Raw genomic sequence first — 23,854 nt, 5'->3', positions numbered from 1 at the left:
TGGAGTCACACACACAGACACGCTCCCTGTCTCTTCTAACAGAAATACCCAGCTCCGAAATGAGAGTCTTCACTCCCTAACTGCCCTTAAAATCCAGAACCTTCTTCTCACGGTCACAGCTCCGTCATCTCCATGCCGATTGCCTCCATTTCAATCCTCCGCCACCACTCCCTCACCGTCACCGTCACTCCCCCAGCCTTCAACAACCTCCTCCGCCGCTTCGCCGCCGTCCGATGCGTCCCTATCGCGGCAGCAAAGCAGCACCAGAACCCTAACCTCACCAGAAAATCACAGCCGCCGGACAAGAAGCTCCTCCGGGCGAAGCAGACCTTCAAGGACTACTCCTCCCTCGCTCCGATCCTCTCTCCTCAGGACAAGCCTCCTCTCTCGGAGTCTCAGACCGTCGGCACCGTCGCCGCCGCTCAGGCGAACTTCATGCGCGTCATCGTCGAAGCTCCTGGAAGCCTCGAGAAGAGCGCGGACGGAACGGCGTCTCAGGTGGAGCTGCTGTGTGTGGTGAGGGCGCTGCTGAAGAAGATAAAGAGGAGAGTGTTGGTTGGGGACAAGGTGCTGGTGGGGTCCATTGACTGGGTGGACCGCCGGGGAATGATCGAGAATGTGTACCGGAGGAGCTCCGAGATTCTTGACCCGCCGGTGGCCAATGTGGACCATTTGCTTGTGCTTTTCTCTCTGGAGCAGCCCAAGCTCGACCCCTTCGCCCTCACTAGGTTTCTGATTGAGGCTGAGTCTACTGAAATTCCACTCACACTTGCTCTCAACAAGTGTGAGCTGGTAGACCAAGAGGTTCGAATCCTAGTCTTGTTTGCCTTTCATTTGGTGGTGATCGGTTTGGCCTCTTAGCTTGAAATTACTAGTGGTTAAGTTTGTGAAGCTTGATTCATAGTTGCCACACTTTTGGTTTAAGCTGTTATTTAATACTCATTGTGTATGGTAATGCTGTATAGTACGTGTATGTTACTTTGATTGACCAATTTTTGGATCATTGATCTGTTTCTTGATATGGTTTATGGCTTATAGCAATTTGTTTCTGTGATATGGTGCAATTGCGCCGATATGTGGTCATAGAATGAAACTTTATGCAAGTTGTTGTACTGATTATTAAATTGTATCATACTTCTCACTGCATCTATTCTCTATTGTTCCTAAAACATGCGAGTCTTGGTTGAATTATGCAGACAATGGCAACATGGAAGGCTAGGCTACATAAGTGGGGCTACAAGCCACTTTTTTGCAGTGTTGAATCTGAATCTGGACTCGACTCCCTTGCTTCTATTTTGAGAGATCAAACTAGTGTAATTGTTGGTCCAAGTGGAGTTGGAAAGTCTAGTCTGATCAATGCTTTAAGGAATAGCGACCATCATGCTTTTGATGCTGCAGACGCTGATAATCGGCTTGATCCAGTAGGTTTTTATTGCTTTCTGCTTCGTTTACTTTACCAGGTATCATTTGTTTATGCAAGGTGGAAGCACATTCCAGTTCTTATTTCCGTATGCTTATTTCAGATTGTAGGCAGCAAGTGGTTGGAGGATCAGCGTGTTGGACAGGTTTCAGTAAGAAGTGGTAAAGGGAAGCATACTACTCGCCATGTTTCCTTGCTTCCATTGTCTGGAGGAGGGTATCTTGCTGATACTCCCGGGTTCAGCCAGCCTAGTTTAATGAAAGTAACAAAGCAATCACTCGCAGAAGCGTTCCCAGAGGTTTGTGTAAAAGACAATGTAGTTGATTCTTGTGTATAAGCTAATATTGGTCAGATTCTTCACTGTTAAGTTTATCTGTTCTAATGATAGTGTCTTTATTTCTCTTCAGATACAGAAGATACTCAATGACACTGAAGGTACAAAATGTGCGTTTAGTGACTGCTTGCATTTGGGTGAAAAAGGTTGTGTTGTTGGGACCGACTGGGAAAGATACCCATACTATTTCCAACTACTTGATGAGATCAGAATCAGAGAGGAATTTCAGTTGAGGACATTTGGAACAAAAAAAGAGGGTGATGTAAGGTATGTTTTCTTGAATAATAATAAGCTGGTTACTAGTCCTTTGTCCATGTTTACTGAACCAAATAGCTCAGTTTCTTTCGTTCAAGTATACTCTATTTGAATGTAGAAATAACATTACTGTCGTTGCTGGTAAAGATTGTGACAGTATGGTACCAGTCTTCACTTTCATCATCCTTATTGTTTCAACAATTCATAAGGTTTAAGTTTTTATATCAAACATTCCAAATTTCAATGACCAGCTTGTACTGCAGTCTGTAGATATGCTATTTCATACATTTAGTTTGTTTTAGTTTTCTTTCTGAAACTCATGTCTCACGTTTATTTGCAGGATCAAAGCTGGACAAGCTGAACCAAGGTTGGAGCGTAAGAAGCATAGGAGAGTATCACGCAAGCGTATAAACCAATCACTTCTAGATGAGTTAGATGAGCTTGATGATGACAACTTGCTAGACGAGGTAAACCAATAGGACAATGCGGACTCAAAACCGGCAGGAAGTTGCGTCATATCAAAACATTGTAAATAGCAAGTTCTACATCTTGTTAGAAGAGGTTAGACTGATGTCAGCTGTACAAAGTGAAACTAATCAGATCTCTGGGTTTTTCTCTTTTGTGATATCTGATATGTAAGCAAATGCTTGTAAGTTGGCAGTGACTCATACAGATCAATAATCCTTAAACCTTGCTCTAGCTGATTGATTAGCATGTTTACTGATCAGTTGTGTATTTTCTCAGTACTGTATGAAACTGAACCAATTTAAACATAAAAGTCACTACTTTGGACATAAGCACCGCCAATATAACCAGCAGCCAGAAATGTAAGGCCAGTACCGATTCATACAATTGAACAAACGATAATTGCTACGGAAGGAAAATCTCAGTCATTGCATAAAAGGTTAGAGCTCCAGTACATTGTAACTGAGAATCCAAATACATGACAACACTGAAACCTAAATCCAAACGCTAATTGGTGACTGAAAGTAATCTACTTAGCTTTGGAGCCTTTCTTCTTGGAGCTCACAGGCTGCTGGGTCTGAGGCTTGGGGTGCTTCTCGGCTTCGACTGGGTCCAACCACTTGAGAGGGTGGCGATTGAACCAGGGCCAGTTGGGGACAGTCACCAATGTGGTCAGAACAACACCACCTGCATAGACCTGCATCATCAACTGAAACGAACCCATCACGTAGCCAATGAGAAACCCAACCACCGCGAAAAACAGCAGCATAAACTGCATCAGGTGCTCCGCTAGCTTCTGTCCTTGCCAATCCATATCTGAAATTGAACAAACAAACACAACGGTTTAACGCTGCGTAATTGGTCAAAACCCCAAAACCGTAAATACCAATGAAGACCTAGATCGAAGAGCGTGATTCGGAATAGAAAGGAATTGGGATTGTGAGGAAGAAATTTTGGGTGCGCTGGAAGTCAAAGAGAGGGAGCTACCTGAGACAGCACGGGAGGGTTTTGCCTGGATTTCTGAAGACGGAGAAAAGAGTGAGGGATCTCTGTACGTGTGTCCGGAGAAGGAGAAGACAGAATAGAAAAAAACGCAAGGGAAGGAAATAAATATTAAACGGTAGATATGACGTGGAGGTGTTGTGGTGACGAGGTCATATTGTCGCTGCAAATAAGATAGTGCCACGTAACCACAATTCCATTAAGAATTTTGTTTTCTATTTTTTATTTTGAAAAAAAGAAGGGCAACAGTGCGAGTATCTTTGGTAAATAAGGACGGTAAAAATCAATATCAGTTCAGGGCTCATGTCGATTCTTTTCAAGAGAATCTGTACGATTAAAGAAAGCCACCACATTGCGCTAAGGGTGTTACTAACACCAATGAGAGTACAGTAATAACACCAATGAGAGAGTATAGTAAGTTTAGAGCAATATTGGAATGTGGCGTTTGGACCGAGTAGAGGTATCATTTAACTTCACCTAGCCAATATCAACACGGTGATGTTTCCCACAAGGCTGCACAAAGCTAACAAAGGAGCGTCGTGTTGATAATTTAACAAGACTATTTGCCAAATCATGACCATTTGCAATGGTCCTACTCTAGGATTGGATATTAACTATTAAGGTACTCAAGCAAACCATCATAGATCCAACTAAAGATAATCTGGGATTAACAGTACACAGGGTGGTCCAAAAATTGTCTGCATAACATCTCAAACTATATAATAAGCAACAAAAATTTCTCATAATATGAATTAGCACAATAGTCAGGAACTCTTCAACTGGCAGGTCTAATTGCCACTCAAGCAGATCCACCACCACGAACAGCTTGCGACTTCCTAGATTTGCTGGTTGCCAATTGGGAGTCAGGCTGCAATGACATTGACATAGGGGACAAAAACAGTTAGAGATGGGTAAAAGAAAGTGATTAATCCATTATATTTATGAAAACTAAATAGGAATTATATAAGTACCTCTTTCTTCACAGGTTCTTCCTTCTCAGATAAAGTGAGCTCAATGTGGCATGGAGATGACATGTATGCTACAAAAGATCAAAACAAAAGTTATATTCAGGAACAAATGTTCAAGATAAACACAAGGACATGGAACCAAAATAAATAAATCCAAGAACATACGGTTGATTCTTCCATGAGCACGGTACGTTCGGCGTCTTTGCTTCTGTGCTTGGTTGACTTGGATGTGAGATACAAAGAGAGAGTCGACATCCAAACCCTTAACCTGAAAGTGGTAACCAGTAATTAGATATTGTAGTGGCTAAACCAACACTGGGAAGCGAACAGCAAGAAACTCACTTCGGCATTGCTCTCAGCATTCTTGAGTAAATCCAAGATAAACTTGGCAGATTTCACAGGCCAACGCCCTTGGCCATTGGAATGCCTGTTCTTGGCCTGAGCTGTACGCCCAACACCACGGCAGAAACGTCTGAAAGGAATGGCTTGCTTGTGGACCAAAACATCCTCCAGATATCGCTTTGCCTTAATCAAGGACATCTTCCTGATTGAGAACGCTGTCTCCCTCGTGTTCTGTCAAGGACAATAGGCAAATACAAGAAAACATAAGTCTTCAATTCATTACATTAAACATAAAACATCTCAACAAAAACTATCCCATGATTACAACATCTCTTCTAAAAGGTTGACCACCAGAAACTTATCGCTCCCACTAAAAGAAAAACAAAATTGTTCATCGAGTTTAAAAGAATTGAGATTAAAAAACATGCCTCATACCATCATGTTTTTGAAACACACGTACTTAGAAGCAAGTCATTATCTACACATGACACTTTGGCTTGTATCATAACTTCAAACAAACATTTATCATAACACAAACGCAAGCATTCCATTAAAATGTCGCATGGTTTACTGAACCTTCAGCCACAAGGAGCCACATAGACACAAAACAGAGGTTCACCCAATAACTTTGCAACTAATTTCCCTGATAGTTACGAGAGACCCATCCACATAGGCAATAGGACCCTGCTTTTATCATCAGGTTTTCACAACACAACATAATCTGACACCCTCACAAATCCAGACATCAACTACACTTCCACCTAAATTCAGCTAACCACAATAAGAAAAAAACTAAACTGATTTAAAACACAAACACATACCTTGAAATGGACTCTGAGGTCAGAACCTCTAGCCTTGCAAGCTGTAGATATAAACAACAAACTTCTATTAGATCCAAAAAGCAGTTTTTAGATGAAATCAAAAACGAGAATCATGTGAGAAAATCGAAGAGATCTTACACTTAGTGGGATTATCGGGCTCCTTGGAGTACTTCACCTGATATAAGAAAGAACGATAAATACATGAGAATAAGCAGAGATGAACAGACGGACTTAGGGTCTTGAGGAAGTACCATGGCGGCGGCTGCTGCTTCTGCTTCAGTGAAAGGGTTGTGCGATAAGGTTTATTTCGCAGAAGAGGCAATTTTATATGAGGCTTCGGCTTTTATAAGCAGAGACGGAAAAAAAAATTAAACCCTAGGGACCGACCGATCTGGGCTCGGGTGATCACCCGATTATGTTGGGCTCAAATTATAGTGTACCCCTCTCATGTCGAATTTTGATTTTGGGTCATACTTTGCATGTCGATGAGACTATTGGCGACCTTTGCATGGTGTTTAACTTCGCGATGCAATACCATTTATACTAGACACAAACAGATCCGTTGGGTGCAGTTGACATAAGGTGGTTATTTGGAGATATATGTGGAAACTGTTTATATATATATATATATTTATTTATTTTGAATTATCTATTTATATTGCAAGTTATCTATTTATATGTCTCACTATTTTATGAGTACTAATCATTTTTACTCTTTGAAGGTTAAAATGGTACATTTGTTTAGAAATGGTTAGCAAGTCCTCTTATGGTTATTAGAGTATATATATGTTTACGTCATTAATTTTACGCATCCGTATTGTATTTACACGTCGTACACTAAGACGCTGTGACAACTATAATAGGGTTCCTATTTCAAAGAAAAAGGAAAAAGAGCAGGGTTCTTTTGGTACTTGCTAAACGCTATCAGTTAGAACAACACTTATATCTTGGTTGGACTGTAAAGATGGTCAAATGCGGTTGCCGACAGGCAGTGTCAATTAGGAAAAATTATTATATGTACTCGATACATAATCTACATGGCGTTATATGTAAATTGTTTATCGTTTGTTTCTGATTAGTTACTCATATTTAAATAATTTTTTTCTCTTTCATTATGTGCATGTTTACTACACCATAAAATAATATGATTAGCTGGATACACCACATGACAGTGTCACGTGGTGTTTTAGGTACACAAAATAATTAGATTGTTCTCTTCACTCTTCTCGTGAGCCATTTGAATTTATGAGGTAACAACATTGCCGAGTCCCAAATGAACAAGAGTATCACCGAAAAAAAAAACGAGATTAATGCCTAGTTGATTCGTCTCATAGACAAACTCCGTTAGCTCATTAAAGCCTAGTTGATGTGTACAACTTAGCTATCAAAGTTTTGTAGTAACATATAGATCTCAACTGAACTGGAGGGATGATCGATTCAAATGTTTGCAAAGGTGAAGTCAGATTGGTTGAAGTTAGTCAATGAGTCAAATATGACCTTACCGTCATTCCATCAATTCATCCTGATACGTGGTTCTTCTGTTTAATTAGCAATGGAACTCGACAGTTAAACATAAACTAAGCGAGGCAATGGGTTCATAAGGGAAAGATACCCTGTGCGAAATGCAGTATTTATTGAATGTCTCAGAAATGATCTTCTAACTCTGTGTGCTGTTTGGGGAGCTGGGGCTGGGGGTGCATAAGGCTTTTTCACAACAGTTTCTATGATTATATCTGACATGCGAAAGTACTAGTGGTTTCAAACTAGAAAATATAACTCGACAAAAAGCCAGAATACGCAACTACATCTACCCACTCTGGAAAAAGCCCTTTCAGCTTCTTTGCTTCATCAACCATATATTGATCTACAACAGCAACTTCTACCCTTAGATCTTCAGAACTGTTAGCCTGCAGATATCACAAAATTTAAGCCACCGAAAGAAAATAAAACTAAACCAGGTAAAGGGGTTTCTTTACCTCTAGCCAGAATGTCCAATTCTCAGGACTAGCTCCACTGAGGCGGCATATGTATGATGGTGGACCTCCATCAGATGTTTCAGTAGCTATAACAGTTTCAATGATAAGTCAAAACTAAATATCTATTTAAGTGTATCGCTAGAAAATAAGAAACAATGGGGAGGGGAACCTGGAAGTGTATTGTCTGCAAATGACCAACTAGATAAAGGTCCTGTAATATTGAGAACTGCAACCCAAACCTCCTCCAAGGAACTGAGAGCAAGGAAGGACAACAAGCTTTAACTTTAAAGAATATGAAAAGCCTGAACACATCCTGAACATGCAAACTTTTACAACTCACCCTAAAGACAGCTGCAAATATATTCTTCGAGATTCCTCACCAAACACTGCATGTGGCTTATAAGCGGACAGATGAGGGAACTGCCTGTATTGCTTTATAATACCATCACTTCTTGCAGGGAACTTCAAGCTTCTTGAGAACAGAAAAGAAACAGGAAAAAGTCCCTGCATATCAGAGGACACCAGACTATTTCATTCACTGTCACAGTGAACTATTTACTTGGTAACTGACTACTGACTAGCATATATATTGTATCCATGGTGAACCCACAATGACATCTACCACTCAAACTAAGAAGTACGAGTATTACGAAACACAGATTCTTGTTTCAGTTTCAAAGGTTGACGAATGAGCTCCTGGTGGGGATTAACTCATTCTCCCTTTTTTTTTTCCGCTTTACAACCAGGATTAACTCTACATGTAGATGGAAAAAGGGATTTGAGGCGGCATAAACCAGGGGGTAAAGAGTAGGTTCTAGCGTCAACCTCGGAAAACTCCTAATAAAGGTTTGCCAAAACAAGAGCATATGTGGAAAGGGTATCCACCTGAACTCAGTGGCCTGTCAATATGAATATGTACAAAGGAAGGATAAACGAATAGAAAATTAATGAAATAGAAATGCCTACAGGACAGAAACACAAACAACTTTGAAAAGTTATAGAAAAACATCTCTAATTCATATAAATAACATCATTTACAAAATTGCATACCATCCAAGTCTCTCGGTGAGATGCCTTCGCAGTTTCAAAAGATAACTCTGAACTAATGTGCAATTCCTCTGCAACCTCAGGTGCATGTTTGAAAAGAAAAAGCAATGAATTTGAATCTACAACAGAAAAATCAAAGCTGGACTCCACAACACGATTTGCACCTGTCATCCACAGAAAAAAAAAATGCTGAAGTTACACAGGATAACAAGAGAAAAAGTCAAAAGAAACAGAGAAAGAAAGAATATGATACTGTAATCCAGATATAAATGAGCTCAAAACCTGAGTCTCACATTTGTTGTAATTAATGAGAATAATAATAATAATAGTAAAATAATAATTATTATTATTATAATTGTATAACTGTCATCAAGGATTCTGAAATTACTTATCACGAGACAGAAAAGAGGAATAAAGATTTTGACAGTAAGACCTTCATTTCACTTGATAACTTGGGCTAGCTTTAATACCTTCAGTAAGAAATGTATGCTGGAAAACAACTCTCTTAGGTGCATCCGTGCTATATGGAAAGAACTGAGATGACAAAGCCAAGCCTAGCACACTAAGATGCAATAAGACTTGTAAAATGGATGACCTGGCTAACCAGTGACCGCAAACGGGTATCAGAGGACCTACAGAGTAACTAGTCACAATTCCAATTACTGCAGCCATCACAATGTCAGGAACAAAATAACCTGCACAAAAATATATGACCATGCTTTTTGAGAGATCTTGAATACTGAGAATTTGTAGTACTTTACGAAATAATTCAAGGGTTAAGACTAGAAGCCATAAATAAACCATTTTGAGCCAGTCTTCAAAACCATATATACTAGTGTTCAAGCATATCCGTTTTGAGCCAGGCACAGTGCAGTTCAAATTAAAGTTGATATTTATAAGAAAATTATAGATCACATCATTCATGCAACTGTGACTTCAACAATATAGTGAGTTGAAATGACAGTTAGTAAGAGGCTGTGAGATTCCAAAAGTACTTACCATATGGAGGTGGCAAAGCACCCATCATACCCATCTTTTCAATCAAAAACTGGACAAGAAATGCACCAAAATACACCGAGTACGCGAGGCATGGAAGTATAGGTAGCATATAAATTACTGTCGACCTGAGAGAAGCAATAAAAGATTTGGTTAAAGATCTGTAGTTCCTACTTGAAAGCTGTTAGACATAGCTAAAATATCAATGAAATTGCACAAAAGGAAGCATCACATGCACACCATCTATCATTTTAAATTTATAAGCAAATCTGTTGAAACAAGTACCTGAATGATTGGCGACCATATAATTTGACTGTTAAGCAATATGAAATCCATCCAAGAAGCATAGACACAGACAGTGAAAAAGTCAGGAAACCCCCGCTCAACCCAGCATGTAGGTAAGCCTGCTTTCACTAAAATAGTTTCACAATTCATCCCCTTGAGTGCTTAAGTACATATTAAAAGGAAACAATACAGAAAAAGAAACTAATCTTGCATTCAAGTTACATACCACAGTGATTGTAGCATATAATCCAAATGCCCCCCAGAATCTTGCTTCATCAGTTAAAGCCTGCAAGAATTTAGCTTGGTTGTAACTTACTTTGGATAATGGGATTGATAAATTATATACCAATATTCTTAACTTCTAGATTTGTAGTTTCATGATGTACCAAGATTAAATTCCAAGACAATAATAGAGCTCATGCAAAAGATTACTAGGTCCGAATTGCAAAAACTTTACAATGTGACACTAAACACAAGATGGTATGTATGATTTGAAAGATACTTCAGCTATCAAATGCAAAATAATAATAATAATAATAAATGTACATGAAAACTAACCAGCTAATTAGATCTGGGAATACAATTCCGAAGATATGCATGGTAAAAAACTAAAAATATAGTGCATATCACTACCTCTTTTAAAGACTTGACAACTGATGCCTCTTCAGAGAGGGGACAGCTACTCCAAACAAATCTTGGTATTAATAGACCAACAAGGGAGCAAGGTACAAACATCAAATAAGCCAAATACGGATGAGCGAACCTGCAATTCAACCAAAATGCCAGTCAGAGCTGACAACGTGTTAATTTTTTTTAAAAATTATTACTTTAGCAACTGAGAGATACAATTAGACTTTTCGAAGAAAAAAAAAGAAAAAAAAGGAAGAGATACAACTAGTCTTCCGTGAGTCGAACTCACAACATATAAAGCTCTGCTTTTAGAATCAATTTCTTACATGATGGCCTAATAGGAGGTAGAATTGATGGGGAAAATTAATTTTTAATTGTCTATCCATTTACGTTATTAAATTCATTCATTGGTGATCTAGAACAATAATCAATCATGATACGATTTGCTGAAATATAATTTCTGATAAATGAATATGATAAAATAGATATGAGTTCGAAACGCTAAACCCATGGGAATTTCTTAGGGACAAGTAGAATGCTATGGTTAGAAATAGTAGGACAATAGTACATAAGACATTGATTGAATGATATTTAGTTTCACAAGAGCAGTTATGGAAGATATAAACCCACCAGTTCATCGCACGGCTAGTGAAAACCAATCTCAGGATGGAAAAGATAACTGGAAATACAATTGCTAGAACAACCCCAGCAGCATGGAAAAGCATTCCTATAAGATTAACAAGTTGGACAACGATCAGGAATTAGACCTATGAGAAGAATTCACAAATCCCATGAGAAGAGAACCAGAACTTACTTGGGAAAACACTATTATAGAACTACAAAATAACCAATTGGTTGCTGAATGTAATTACATTCTTGAATGTGTTTTACCTTTCACAAACTTGTTGAAAGTAGAAAACCAAGATAAGAGTCCAGAATTCTGCTTTTGTGAAAAAAATGGCACAGCCAGGAAGATGCCAATAGGTATACGGTGAAGTACCATAGCTACCTTCCGAGAATAGTATATCTAGAAGTCATCATGGAGAGAGAGAGAGAGAATGAATTGTTAAATGACCAATGTCTCGTGAAAATATTGTTAAATAAACAATGTCATGCATCAACAATTATGAGCCTGTAACATACCATGAACCATGTCAAATAATCAAAGAAAACAGCACGTCCTTCCTCATGCTGCTTGGCAATTGATACATTAGAATGGCTTTCAAGCGTATTTTGTAGCCTTGAAGAATTGGTGAAGGCTCTAAGTATGCTAAATAAATTTTCACCACGAGCTTGTATGCTTCCAGGTCTGGAGGCATTGAAATTTATCAGAGGAAGTGCTTAGGGACGAAGCAATTTGAAAATTATAAGTAAGTAAATATGTACCAAAATAGCAGATGTAATGCATACAATAGTCTCTCCACTGTATCGAAGGATGTATGATAAAAATAACCACCAAGGAGAAAGATGATATCCAAGCCAGGGATGTCACCATAGTCTTCAGAAAATATTCGAAAATCTGTATCTCCAGGAACTATAGGAAAAACATCCTGCAGATGTGTACATTCAGAGTCAGCCAGCTAATGAAAAAAAAAAAGTGACTTTACAAGCATATTGTGTCTGGGTAATGTCATCATCTAAAGATACAGAAGGGACTAGAAGATCATAACACTGACATGGTTTAGGATTAAGAGTGAGAATATTAAAGACAGTTTAATCATGTACCTGTTCAGAGGCAAAAATATATATTACACAAAGATGTAGGATAATTCATGGAGATCAATATGCTGCAGTAATCAGAATGAGAATTAATACATACTCCATGAATTGGATAAGTATTTACCTGAGCTGCGCTATGTGCCATGGGATATACTGCTGATTGAGCATAGACCTGAGAAGGCCAAGAACTAGGTCCTGACTGGCAAACTAAATCTGCAAAATCAAAGCAACAGAAATCAATAAAAAAAAACGCTGCAACATAAAAAGACTGTCACAAATTGATAAAACTAGCAGATGAAAATACCATGTGTTACATGAAAAACATTGATGGTTTCAAATATGTGAACCTTTCACCTATTTCTGGTAACATGTAATCCGTTATAAACAAATAATAATAAGCAAAAATAATTGTCCTGTACATATGGGTTATAAACATTTTAGAACACTATGTATCTCATCTTTTCGAGCCAACGGTTATACAAATGTAGCCATCCAAGCAAGTAGTTTGTGTTTCATAGGTCATAGTGCTTTTAAAATAGTCAACCAAAAGGAATAAATCACCAATTAAAAATTTCAGCAGAAGTAAAAAAGTTAAGCATACTAAAACACATGTCACAAGGTAAATAACAATTAGTTTACATCCTACCAGGACCGCCTGTCCCTGATGCTTCCACATTTATAAAAGCCCCAATAGTTTTACGCCATTTATGTGTCTTCATGAAGCCATGAGACCCCTACAATAGCAGATAAGACATCACCTCGAATGAGCCCAAACATATCGAATAGCTAATACTAGAGTAATTAACAATCTAAGCACAAGATTCCAGAATAGCAAAAGTTTGAATATATGGCTCCCAAGTCCCAACTGAACCTTAAAACCACGTACCAGCAAAAAGAGCTCCTCTGCACCATTAAAAAGGAAAATTACAGGCTGGGGGGGAACCCATTCCGAGTCCACAATAAGTCTTGCTATTTCCAGCATTGATGCTACCACGTAATAAAATAAATAAAAAATTACTTAAATATGTTGAGAAATAGTAAATGTGGTAGTTACAGTCAGACGATGAACCTTTTTTTTTACCCACCTACACACGAACCACAATCACTAGCACCTGGAGAACCAAGTGGACTATCAAAATGGCCATTCAACAACACTGAAGGATCAGATTCTTGTGAGTCTACTGATGCTATTCTGCAATTAAGTTAAGCACAAATGCTACATTATCTCACTAGATAGTCATAACTATGCTAAACCGCAAGTCCCACAGGTGCATCCAAACAGAAGAAAACAAAGCTAAACAAACTCAAAAAACATTGCAACACAATTAACCAACCAAAAGTGCATTACTAACCTCATCACAATATTCGTGTGGTTTCTGTACCCCAGCGATATGCCATAGCCTAAAAACATCATATTAAATGTGCCATTCACAACATTCTCTTCTATCTCAACTCTGCATTTAGAACCACAGTCAGTTACCAAACTCAGAAAATCACTAAACTCTTACGAGTGGGGTAAAATACCTAAGATTAGGTCCAGCTCGCTCTTTCACCATTTCCAACTGCGCCGTAATGTATCGAGCAGCTTCTCTTAATCCAGGACTCCCTTCCTACTCAACAAACATATCAACTTGTTATTACTTAGTTCCATTTGCATACTTTACTATGTTCATAATTACATGACACTTCTAGTACTATCCGAGACCGTAAATTCTGACTTGCTTAGCAACTGAGCTTTTTTACTGTTCTCTAAACACTACAACATTTACATCACAGCATCAACGTCTGATAACTAACAAGTAAGAAGAATCAAAGTTACAGCAAGAATTGATATCCAAGGGAAGAAGAAACCAGCTGACCTGGCGGCTAGGGATATCTTGGGCCAAGGCTCGGACGTGGCGGACGGCTCGAGCCTCGGAGAAGCGATCGAGCGGCGCGTCGATCTCAAGCGGAGTGATGAAGCGCATGTGGAGAATGGAGTGGACGAGGACGGCGATGAGGCCGTAAATCGCGACCAGAAAGAGGAGGAACTTGAAGCCGGACACGTCGCCGGCGGCCATTGTCACCGATTTCCGATGAGGTTGGGAAGGTCGGTTTGTTTAGTATACTACGACGAAGTTGTAGGAAATGGTGACGGAGGAAGAGAGCGACGTGTTGATGGATTCGTCAAAGTGAAAAGTAAGCTGCAACCTCTCTCTATGTGACGTTTTGATTTGACCTCCGACTAAGACAGAGTAGACTGAGCTATATTTCATTTGGATTTTTATTATTAATGGAAGAAGAAGAATAGTCCTTAATGTATGATTCAATTAATACGTAAACTCGGTCACGTATTAATAAATAAGAAATGTGAGATATTATTTGTGAATTTCAAATGACTGAATACTTGAATCATGTGTTACGAAGCTTTATTTGAGTTTTGAGTAAAGTTGTGTCTCGATTTGGTTTTCATTACTTTTACTCACACTATAATACATAAACATGTACTTCGTTAACCATCTTCTTATTCTATATCGTGGTCATTGGTGTTGCATGTATCATCTTCCAATATCATAATCACCCAAGCATGATTTTCGTACCTCTCTACCAAATCATTTTAAAAAGTGTTTTAAAGTTTCAAACTACCACTACATCAATATTGTTAACGCAATCGATTGCAACCAGTGCATAACACAACCGATCACAATCACATTAAACCCAACAAAATACAAGAAATTGGAACTCAAGATCTCAACCATGGTGTGAATACCCACATTGTCAATTCCTGCCAACACTTGCTTGATTCAGAAGAAATGAAAATGCTAAAAAGATGCATGAAGTGCTGAGGAAGGGAAAGACTATAGCTCACTATAGTGTGTACAAGAAATTAGACACTAAGCAATCCAATCCTAGAAGCAAGGCCCCAATTTGTTTTTGCCTCCTTAACCACCTCTAAATTAAATACCCCAAGTCTCTACTACTACTGGACTCAGCACTATGGAAGATACCAACTAACGTCCGATCAGATCTCTGAAAAAATGTACCGGAAAGCCGCAATTGGCTTAACCTTTACCCTCCTACTCCTCATCTCCTACTCCATCTTCATCGGCACCGTCGATTTGCGCTCCTACTTCATCCCCCTCCTGCAGTCCTCACCCTTGGCTCCGCAGTCGCTATGCGCCACCGGCCCGCCGCTCAAGGTGTTCATGTACGATCTGCCGCGGCGGTTCAACGTCGGGATGCTGGACCGGAAGAGCGTGGAGGAGGCGGCGGTGACGGCGAGGGAGTGGCCGCCGTGGCCGAGGAACTCCGGGCTGAAGAAGCAGCACAGTGTGGAGTACTGGATGATGGGGTCGGTTCTGTGGGAAGGCAACGGCGGCGAGGGGAGTGAGGTTGTTAGGGTTTCTGATCCGGAAATGGCCGATGCGTTCTTTGTGCCGTTCTTCTCTTCGTTGAGTTTTAATACTCATGGTCATAATATGAATGATCCTGAGACCGAGGTTGATCACCAGTTGCAGGTAAAATTTGAATCGAATTTCGGTCAAGTTTGATATTACTGTGTTGAGTAGTTGAATTTGTGTGGTAAAAATGTATTGAATTGGATTACTTTGATTGAATTTGTATGCTTCAGTACATTTCTCTGTTTAGAAATGAGAGTTTTGGTTTCTAGTTGTGAGCTTATCGGCAATTCGGATATGATAAGGACTTACATGAGATGTTACAGCTGAATTCAGCTTCGATTGTGTCGTTGTCGACTGTATATAAGAAAATGTAGAACAATGTTAGAAAGGAATGTGGTGATGATTCGGAGCGTTTAGGATGATGAATCAATGGTCCTGGCTGTTCTGCCTTTTGAATCTTTGCTCGGTCTTTGTTAGCTGGCTTCTAAATTTTGCTTTGTGTTTTTTGACTTCAGATAGATTTAGTGAAACTGTTGAAAGAATCCAAGTACTGGAATAGATCTGGGGGCAGAGACCATGTAATCCCTATGACGCATCCCAATGCTTTCAGGTTTCTTCGACCACAGATCAATGCATCTATTCAAATTGTTGTGGATTTTGGGCGGTACCCTCATGTCATGTCAAATCTGAGCAAAGATGTGGTCACCCCTTATGTACATGTCGTGGAGTCCTTCAAAGATGATAATAGTTCGGATCCGTATGAGTCCCGCAAGACGCTTCTTTTCTTCCAAGGGAGGACACACAGGAAAGATGTATGTTAGTATTATTAAAGCAGTTTTAAAGAGGAAAATTCCATTGTAAACTGTCTACTTTGAACATAACTGATTATCTATGGTCTTCTTATATTCAGGAAGGCATTGTTCGAGCTAAACTGGCAAAAGTTTTAGCTGGTTATGATGATGTTCACTATGAGCGGAGTGTTGCTACCGGAGAAAACATAAAATTGGTACGTACCTACATATCTTGGTACTGTTCAGTGTAATGCGAATTTTTCCCTCCTCGATTTCATTATCTATTTTTACCAAATGTCTTCAGTAATCTTGTCAAAGCATCGAGAAACTGATTGTGCACTTACCGATATAATCTTTCATAAGTTTACTGGATTATTCGGTATTGCTTGCAACCCACATTTTCTTACTTCATCCAATTTAAGAGAATAGTTATCAGAGAGGGCTTCAAGAAAATGAACATAAAATAGGCTCTCTTACTTGACAAGCAGGTTGAGGGGTGGCATGCAAAACATCATTCATTCTGAGAAGGATGATGTTTGATTTGCCTAGGAGGAATTTGTCTTTAGTATTCTTGTGTATCTCATATTTTTGTTCCCTTCTTTTGTTGAATCAGTCCACACAACGGATGAGGGCATCAAAGTTCTGTCTACACCCTGCTGGAGACACTCCTTCATCTTGTCGTCTTTTTGATGTCATTGTGAGCCACTGCATTCCTGTCATTGTGAGTGATGAAATTGAGCTTCCATTTGAAGATGAACTTGACTACAACCAGTTCTCAATATTCTTCTCATTTAAAGAGGCTCTACAACCTGGTTACATGGTCAATGAGCTCCGGAAATTGTCAAAGGAGAAATGGATGGAAATGTATAGGCGTCTGAAGAACATCTCCCATCATTTTGAGTTCCATTACCCCCCAGAAAAAGAAGATGCAGTCAATATGCTCTGGAGACAGGTGAAGCGCAAAGTTCCTGCAGTTAAATTAGCTGTACATAGAAGCCAGAGATTGAAAATCCCAGACTGGTGGCGAAGGAGAAAGTGATTTCCAGTGTTGTACATTCTGATCTTTTTGCTCATCATAGTGACAACCCTTTAAAGGGTAAAGAATACTACAGGTATCACAACACCCATATTGATTCCGGGTAACGTTTTACTAATTCAATAGTGTTTTCTGCATTCCTGCAGCTTGTCTATTCTTTGACCCTACCATTTCTAGGTGTCAATTGAGTAAATTTTTACTACATTTAGTGCCACATGTAATTCATTTTGATTGGTTAGATTGGTTCTAATTGTCTGATAACTGCTGGTTTTCCTGACCTAAAACAATGCGCGTCAGTCAAAATAATGTACTCACACAGCTTGAAGCATTGAGAGTTTACTGTTATTTATCTGTTCTGTTTGGCGAGATAAAGGTTCTTACTGCATATATGGTATCTCTCAATTAGGTTAATAATGTAATAAGACGTGGATTGATTTAGTAGTCTGAATCTTACACTTCATAGTCTGAATCTTACCTGTTCCATGGAACGATTGCAGAAATTGCACAAACTCTTTAGTAGTGATGTAAAATTTATTGAAATGTTCAGGTTTCTGGTAGGCTTTTGGTGCTTGAGAATCATAAATTAGGATCCTTCACTTCAACGCGGACCCTGTGCCAAGAGGTGTTTAGTATTCCTCTCAGGTTCCAGATGACGCCCACATTTTCGGGTTGGACATTTCCAGCTATATCAACCTGTTCCACAAAAATGTTTGCGAGATTTATAACCTTTTGATATACCAGAAAGCCATGAAACAGTGTCATTAGGAATTGTTGCTTACTGCTTTGGTGATGATTTCAGTAGTTTGAGAGACATCTGCTTCAGCCTTAAACAGCACCCATCCCCACTTGTCACAACTACTTGTATCATCAGCAACATATAGATCTTCAGTACTCTTCTGGTGTCTGATTGCTTCCACCCATGTCTCGCCTCCATCGAACGATACATCCACTCGCTCAATCCCTCGACCACCTCCAGATACTGCATATCCATGAACTACAATCTGCAGATACATTCGATGATGGCCAGTCATGATTAGATGACTACTACATCGCCTCCATTCTGCTTAATGCAAATAGCTCACATACCTTTCCAGGCTTTACTTTATTTTCTTCCTCCAGAGAACAAATCACAGACTGCAAAATAGATCAAACTAATATCCATCAGTTCATTACAGAATTTATTAAATATGAACTGTTTAGTAAGTACTTCCAAGTTAAGCTCTTGAATACCTGAACTGGAAAATCCATCTGAGGCCTTCTGGTTGACCAATCTATATTATCCCAATTCACTGTAGGTGGAAACATTTTATAGTCCCTTTGCGTGAAAAATCCCTATTACACAGTAAAATGTTTCAGAGTTTCTACCATTTATGTTAACATTGATTAACATGTTAATTACATCTAGGAAAACCAACCTGACATTCGTGTTCAATAATATTGATGGAACTAAGCCATTTTACAGATCGAGCACCAATCACACCAGGAACAATTACACGCAAAGGAAAGCCATGATCCCTGTTTAGAGGCTTTAGCATAAGAAAAATTAGAAGAGATGTGATCTGAAAAGTGGGAACCATGAGTGCAAAGTTGTTCATATAGCTACCTCTCCATTCATTTCATATGCGAGTATAACTTCAGCATCCAAATTTGAGGCTTGAATTAATGGAATTGAAGACTTGTAAGGTCCCCCATTTTCCTCCTAATCAAGACACGTTGGACTATAACGAAGATCATCCTCAACCAAAAAGAACAATGTTTGTTATATGTATAAATATTGAATCTCACCTTGCACATATCTACACTAACAAACTCAACATGCTTGCCTCCTAAGGGTGACACTGATGTAAAGTTGGAGATTCCCACAAGTTCAAGAACATCAGCGAGTTTAGCCCCACCCCAAATGGCTGAAATTGATTAAGAAGCTATAAGATAGTCATAGTTAAACATGGTGAAATTTAGCACCAAGTGTGAATCTGTGAATTATTGAAACTGAGAGGCATAGTCACCATTTCCAATTGCAGAAACATCCCACCCAACACCTTTCACCGGCTTTACTTTGCTCATTGCAGTCCTCCTGTTACCTGCACACTAATTAGATAGAAACAAATTATTGAAACAAGCTCATTACTTGCAGCAAAAGTTAACTGTTACAGTTAGAGCATCCAACACAAAATCAATATATTCGATAAACAAAGTAATCAACCAACTCACTTGCAATGTCGCTGTCACAGTGTGCTTCGGAAGCTTCCTGTTTGACGTAGAAACAAAAAATTTATGTTTAGCAATTGGTCGATCAGAATTAAGTAATAGAGAACTGCACTGTTAGTTGGTAATTGCCTGATGTCCGCCATTGACAGTTGCAGAGGCTTTTCCACCAAACCACATACAGAAACTCGATATCTAGACAAAATAACTATAATCAGTCTAGTGATATTTCTCTTCATCTTCCAAAACTTGAATAAACAAAAAATAAAATAAAATAAAGGATTCAGACTCAAGTAACAACAGCCCACAACTAGAAGATAGGAGATTAGGAGGTAACTGAAATATGAGGCTATCAATACACTTTCTCATTGCTCACCTACAACTCTACAAGTAATTGCTTAACTATATACAATAATACAAATCTACAATTTGGCAAAGCTAGCCGGATAAAAAAAAAGGATATGTAGTTAACTAATTCTTGCTAACCTTTCGATATCATCAAGCACAGGAACTGGTCCATGGTTTCGCTTGTAGAACAAATCTACTGGGGTCACATAGGAAGCTAACAGCACCGAACGTGGTGGCTCTGCATTGTAAGGTTCCTGCAGCACATATCACGAATAAACAGCAGTACGTACAGCATATTCGAAAATCAAAACCCCGTCGAAAACCAGAAGACGGTAAATCTGAACTTCTACAAAGAGACACGAATGAGAGTGAGTGAACTCACCTGGGAATTTACTGTGAGACTTGGATGGCGAGATGGTTCTTCAGAATAATTTGATGGGGCTCTTAGGCCTGACGACATTCTACTCCGAAAAGGAAAATTCTAACGAGCAAAAAAACTGCAACTGCAAGATATTGCGTGTAGGGGTGTTAATCGGTTTGAATGGTTCGGTTTATAGGTGATACCGAACACCAAACCGTTCTATTTATTCGGTTTGGTTCGGTTTGGTTTTTCACTTTTTTTTTCAAAAACCAATTGTGTTCGGTTTGGTTCGGTTTGGTTTTTCTCTGGTTTATATCGGTTTTTCTTTCGGTTATTTTGTAAAGAAAATCGGAGTTTCTTTACTTGTCTATCTACTTGATTCTTAACGAAATAAAAAGAACATGCGGACAGATTTGCAAAATTCTATTTACAAGATATAGTTGCTTCACAAATGCATACAATTGCAAAAAGCCACTAAACAAGTTATACCACATTAGTAGGCATGTTGTCGTTCCAATATCTAAAATTCAAAATATTAAATTTTGACCGTCAGATGTGATCAGCATATTTAAATAAGGATATGGTAAAAAATTCATCTAATGTTGATAATATTTGGGTCTCGATCGATGTGGTCAACATTAACTTAATTTCATCTAATTAAGTGAATTTGTTCTTACCCCCTCCTTCTTAACTAGTTTTGGTGGATTTTTTCATGCACACACTCTCACATATATGTGATGTAGCAGCTCGTGTAAAATTTTCAAAAATTTTACGTTCCAGGGATAAGGCTACCCATAGGTGATAATAAGCGTAAAAAGGGTTGACCGCCTCAATCGGGACACAAACGTTATCGAAAATATGTGATTTTTTTACCATAACCATATTTCACTATACGTAACGCATCATGCGGACAAATTTGCAAAATTCTATTTATAAGATATAGTTGCTTCACAACTGCATACATTTGCAATAAGACCACTAAACAAGTTATACCACATTAGTAGACATGTTGTGGTTCCAATATCTAAAATTGAAATTATGAAATTTCGACCGTCGGATGTGATCAGCATATATAAATACATATATGGTAAAAAATTCATCTAATGTTGATAATATTTGGGTCTCGATCGATGTGGTCAACATTAACTTAATTTCATCTAATTAAGTGAATTTGTTCTTACCCCCTCCTTCTTGACTAGTTTTGGTGGATTTTTTCAAGCACACACTCTCACATATATGTGATGTAGCAGCTCGTGTAAAATTTTTAAAAATTTTACGTTCCATGGATAAGGCTACCCATAGGTGATAATAAGCGTAAAAAGGGTTGACCGCCTCGATCGGGACACAAACGTTATCGAAAATATGTGATTTTTTTACCATAACCATATTTCACTATACGTAACGCATCATGCGGACAAATTTGCAAAATTCTATTTATAAGATATAGTTGCTTCACAACTGCATACATTTGCAAAAAGACCACTAAACAAGTTATACCACATTAGTAGACATGTTGTGGTTCCAATATCTAAAATTCAAATTATGAAATTTCGACCGTCGGATGTGATCAGCATATATAAATACAGATATGGTAAAAAATTCACCGAATTTTGATAAAGTTTGGGTCTCGATCGATAACATATTTAATTATGTATATTAAAAATATCTATAAATAATATAATTTCTTTATAATATATATATATATATTCGGTTTTTCGGTTCGGTTTCGGTTTTCAAACGTCCCAAACCAAAACCACACCAAATCTTTCGGTTTAGTGCGGTTTTTTTGCGGTTTGGTGCGGTTTTTTTTTTCTTCGGTTTTTTTCGGTTATGGTTCGGTTTTTTTCCGGTTTTCGGTTTTCAATTAACACCCCTAATTGCGTGCTAATCGGGCTTCGATCTATATATATGGGATAAGATCACAAATTCATATATACCAGAAGCTTTTGATGCTATTGCCTAATTTTTAAACATTGGAATTCAATTCTGCCACGTAGCATACTGCTGGCTGGCGCGGAACCCTCATTCTTCCTCTTTCATAACATTTTTCGATTTTCATATGATTATGCATACGAACATGGTTACCACAAAAAAATGCATATGAACATGGTGCTTGGTGAGAATGCACTAAGAAGTTTTCTAGTAGAGCTGGAGATAAGAGACTGGTAGATGGTAGCACTAACAGTACTATGGTCCAAACTCAGATAGACCACATAATAATTTCCTGTGATGTGCGTAAGTGTGTGTTCGATAATATTTAAGAGCAGTGATATAGGGCCTAAAAAATTCAAGCATCTTCCTATGTGTCATGTGTTGTCATATAGACACATATAGACACATCGTATTTTTAAATAAAATCGTGTCATATTATAATTTAGTAAAATGCAATCATATTCTTCATCAATTCAATTTAGTGATAATTTCTTACCTATTCAATCTCATAAAATAATTTAGATTTCAATTTGATTCTCTAAAATAATTATTATGGCAAATTACCTTATTTTTGTTGAGCTATATATATGGTAGTTACCATATATATGTTATGAGATTTCTTTCCAGGTTTTGACTTTCTAGTGTAATAAAATATTCTATTACTCTTATGGTCATAATGACTCGTATGAAATACCATATTACAGTACCATATATTTTCAAATTAATACTCTTATCCAATCAATTTTTTTTATGAAGAATTAAATATACCTATATATAAATTATTTTTGGACGAGTATATGTATGTGTATATATGAACTCACATTTTTTAGAAAAAAATTGGTGATTAAATTTAGCAATAAGTTTTATAAAAAAATGAATAAAATAAAATAAATATGTACGTGTTTTATATGAAAATATTTTTTTATTAAAAAAAAGAATATGATTGCCTTTTATTCAAGAATGACATAACATGTTTTTATATAAAAGTGTGACATGTCTATGTGACAAGATATGCCACATTTGGTGAGGCCTTTAAAGCCTAAATTTTTAAGGCCAACAGTCATTTTCTAATAATTAATGAGTTTGGTTTTAAGACAAGGATTAAAACTGTGTAGACTCATTAATTTGCTGTTTAGGTTTTTTTTTTGGTGATAAATTATTATTTCATTAATCAAGAGACAAACCCAATTACAACATCCGGAGTCAACGAGGTAGAAAATCATATAAGTAATATAACAAAGTATATGGGTCTCCAACTCGATCAAACTAAAAAGAGTGAGAAGAAACCAATAATAAATTAATGAGTGAACAAGATAACCAAGAACATGTATGATTAATTGGATTCGATCTTCTCTTCCTTCCTTTTTTTTTTTCTAGAGGTGACATATAGCAATGGGCAGTAGAAAAATTGAATTCTTCATGAACTGAGTAACATGGTTGTCTAGCTAGACGGTATAATGCCAATTTCAACCTCATTGAAAATAATTTAGGTACCAAAGTACAAAACTAATCAAATTATTAGACGAACCAAATTTTTCAAC

At 37.9% G+C, this 23,854-nt stretch overlaps 6 protein-coding genes and 1 non-coding gene across 7 annotated transcripts; 2 read left to right on the top strand and 5 right to left on the bottom strand.

The window, feature by feature from the left end:
* LOC126792740 (small ribosomal subunit biogenesis GTPase RsgA 1, mitochondrial) lies at window positions 1-2,708 on the top strand. The gene is made up of 5 exons (XM_050519208.1): window positions 1-804; window positions 1,197-1,421; window positions 1,524-1,718; window positions 1,828-2,021; window positions 2,350-2,708. Exons 1-5 carry the CDS (start codon window positions 133-135, stop codon window positions 2,486-2,488), a joined length of 1,425 nt encoding a protein of 474 aa, XP_050375165.1. The 5' UTR covers window positions 1-132; the 3' UTR covers window positions 2,489-2,708.
* Window positions 2,709-2,818: 110 nt separating this feature from the next.
* Window positions 2,819-3,562, bottom strand: LOC126792751 (signal peptidase complex subunit 1). The gene is made up of 2 exons (XM_050519218.1): window positions 3,462-3,562; window positions 2,819-3,290 (listed from the first exon to the last, which is right to left on the bottom strand). The coding sequence occupies exon 2, from the start codon at window positions 3,286-3,288 to the stop codon at window positions 3,004-3,006; it is 285 nt and encodes a 94-aa protein (XP_050375175.1). The 5' UTR covers window positions 3,289-3,290; window positions 3,462-3,562; the 3' UTR covers window positions 2,819-3,003.
* A 537-nt stretch (window positions 3,563-4,099) lies between these two features.
* On the bottom strand, window positions 4,100-5,940 carry LOC126792748 (60S ribosomal protein L17-2). Its single transcript, XM_050519216.1, has 7 exons — window positions 5,859-5,940; window positions 5,746-5,782; window positions 5,608-5,648; window positions 4,787-5,017; window positions 4,610-4,712; window positions 4,448-4,515; window positions 4,100-4,344 (listed from the first exon to the last, which is right to left on the bottom strand). Exons 1-7 carry the CDS (start codon window positions 5,859-5,861, stop codon window positions 4,276-4,278), a joined length of 552 nt encoding a protein of 183 aa, XP_050375173.1. The 5' UTR covers window positions 5,862-5,940; the 3' UTR covers window positions 4,100-4,275.
* On the bottom strand, window positions 5,340-5,480 carry LOC126792987 (small nucleolar RNA snoR74). The gene has a single exon (XR_007671979.1). It is a non-coding gene; the product is annotated as a small nucleolar RNA snoR74 (small nucleolar RNA).
* Window positions 5,941-7,210: 1,270 nt separating the features above from the next.
* On the bottom strand, window positions 7,211-14,475 carry LOC126792728 (uncharacterized). The gene is made up of 21 exons (XM_050519193.1): window positions 14,120-14,475; window positions 13,785-13,870; window positions 13,613-13,714; window positions 13,346-13,452; window positions 13,147-13,247; window positions 12,907-12,994; window positions 12,385-12,473; window positions 11,952-12,091; window positions 11,685-11,850; window positions 11,433-11,568; window positions 11,172-11,268; window positions 10,545-10,674; window positions 10,138-10,197; window positions 9,912-10,030; window positions 9,630-9,754; window positions 9,101-9,325; window positions 8,634-8,794; window positions 7,924-8,087; window positions 7,753-7,835; window positions 7,584-7,669; window positions 7,211-7,514 (listed from the first exon to the last, which is right to left on the bottom strand). Exons 1-21 carry the CDS (start codon window positions 14,318-14,320, stop codon window positions 7,371-7,373), a joined length of 2,610 nt encoding a protein of 869 aa, XP_050375150.1. The 5' UTR covers window positions 14,321-14,475; the 3' UTR covers window positions 7,211-7,370.
* A 744-nt stretch (window positions 14,476-15,219) lies between these two features.
* On the top strand, window positions 15,220-17,527 carry LOC126791160 (probable arabinosyltransferase ARAD1). Its single transcript, XM_050517570.1, has 4 exons — window positions 15,220-15,757; window positions 16,156-16,452; window positions 16,551-16,646; window positions 17,045-17,527. The coding sequence occupies exons 1-4, from the start codon at window positions 15,278-15,280 to the stop codon at window positions 17,468-17,470; spliced, it is 1,299 nt and encodes a 432-aa protein (XP_050373527.1). The 5' UTR covers window positions 15,220-15,277; the 3' UTR covers window positions 17,471-17,527.
* A 370-nt stretch (window positions 17,528-17,897) lies between these two features.
* Window positions 17,898-20,480, bottom strand: LOC126792361 (sulfite oxidase-like). Its single transcript, XM_050518803.1, has 12 exons — window positions 20,403-20,480; window positions 20,159-20,274; window positions 19,805-19,867; window positions 19,679-19,715; window positions 19,474-19,555; window positions 19,253-19,371; window positions 19,071-19,166; window positions 18,883-18,993; window positions 18,698-18,799; window positions 18,554-18,601; window positions 18,247-18,468; window positions 17,898-18,160 (listed from the first exon to the last, which is right to left on the bottom strand). Exons 1-12 carry the CDS (start codon window positions 20,478-20,480, stop codon window positions 18,044-18,046), a joined length of 1,191 nt encoding a protein of 396 aa, XP_050374760.1. The 3' UTR covers window positions 17,898-18,043.
* Window positions 20,481-23,854: the final 3,374 nt, after the last annotated feature.

The sequence above is a fragment of the Argentina anserina genome, chromosome 4 (genome assembly GCF_933775445.1).
Source record: "Argentina anserina chromosome 4, drPotAnse1.1, whole genome shotgun sequence".
NCBI classification, from domain to species: Eukaryota; Viridiplantae; Streptophyta; class Magnoliopsida; order Rosales; family Rosaceae; genus Argentina; species Argentina anserina.
Note: the sequence above shows the minus strand (reverse complement) of the source record. Positions and strands in the feature narration are given on the sequence as shown.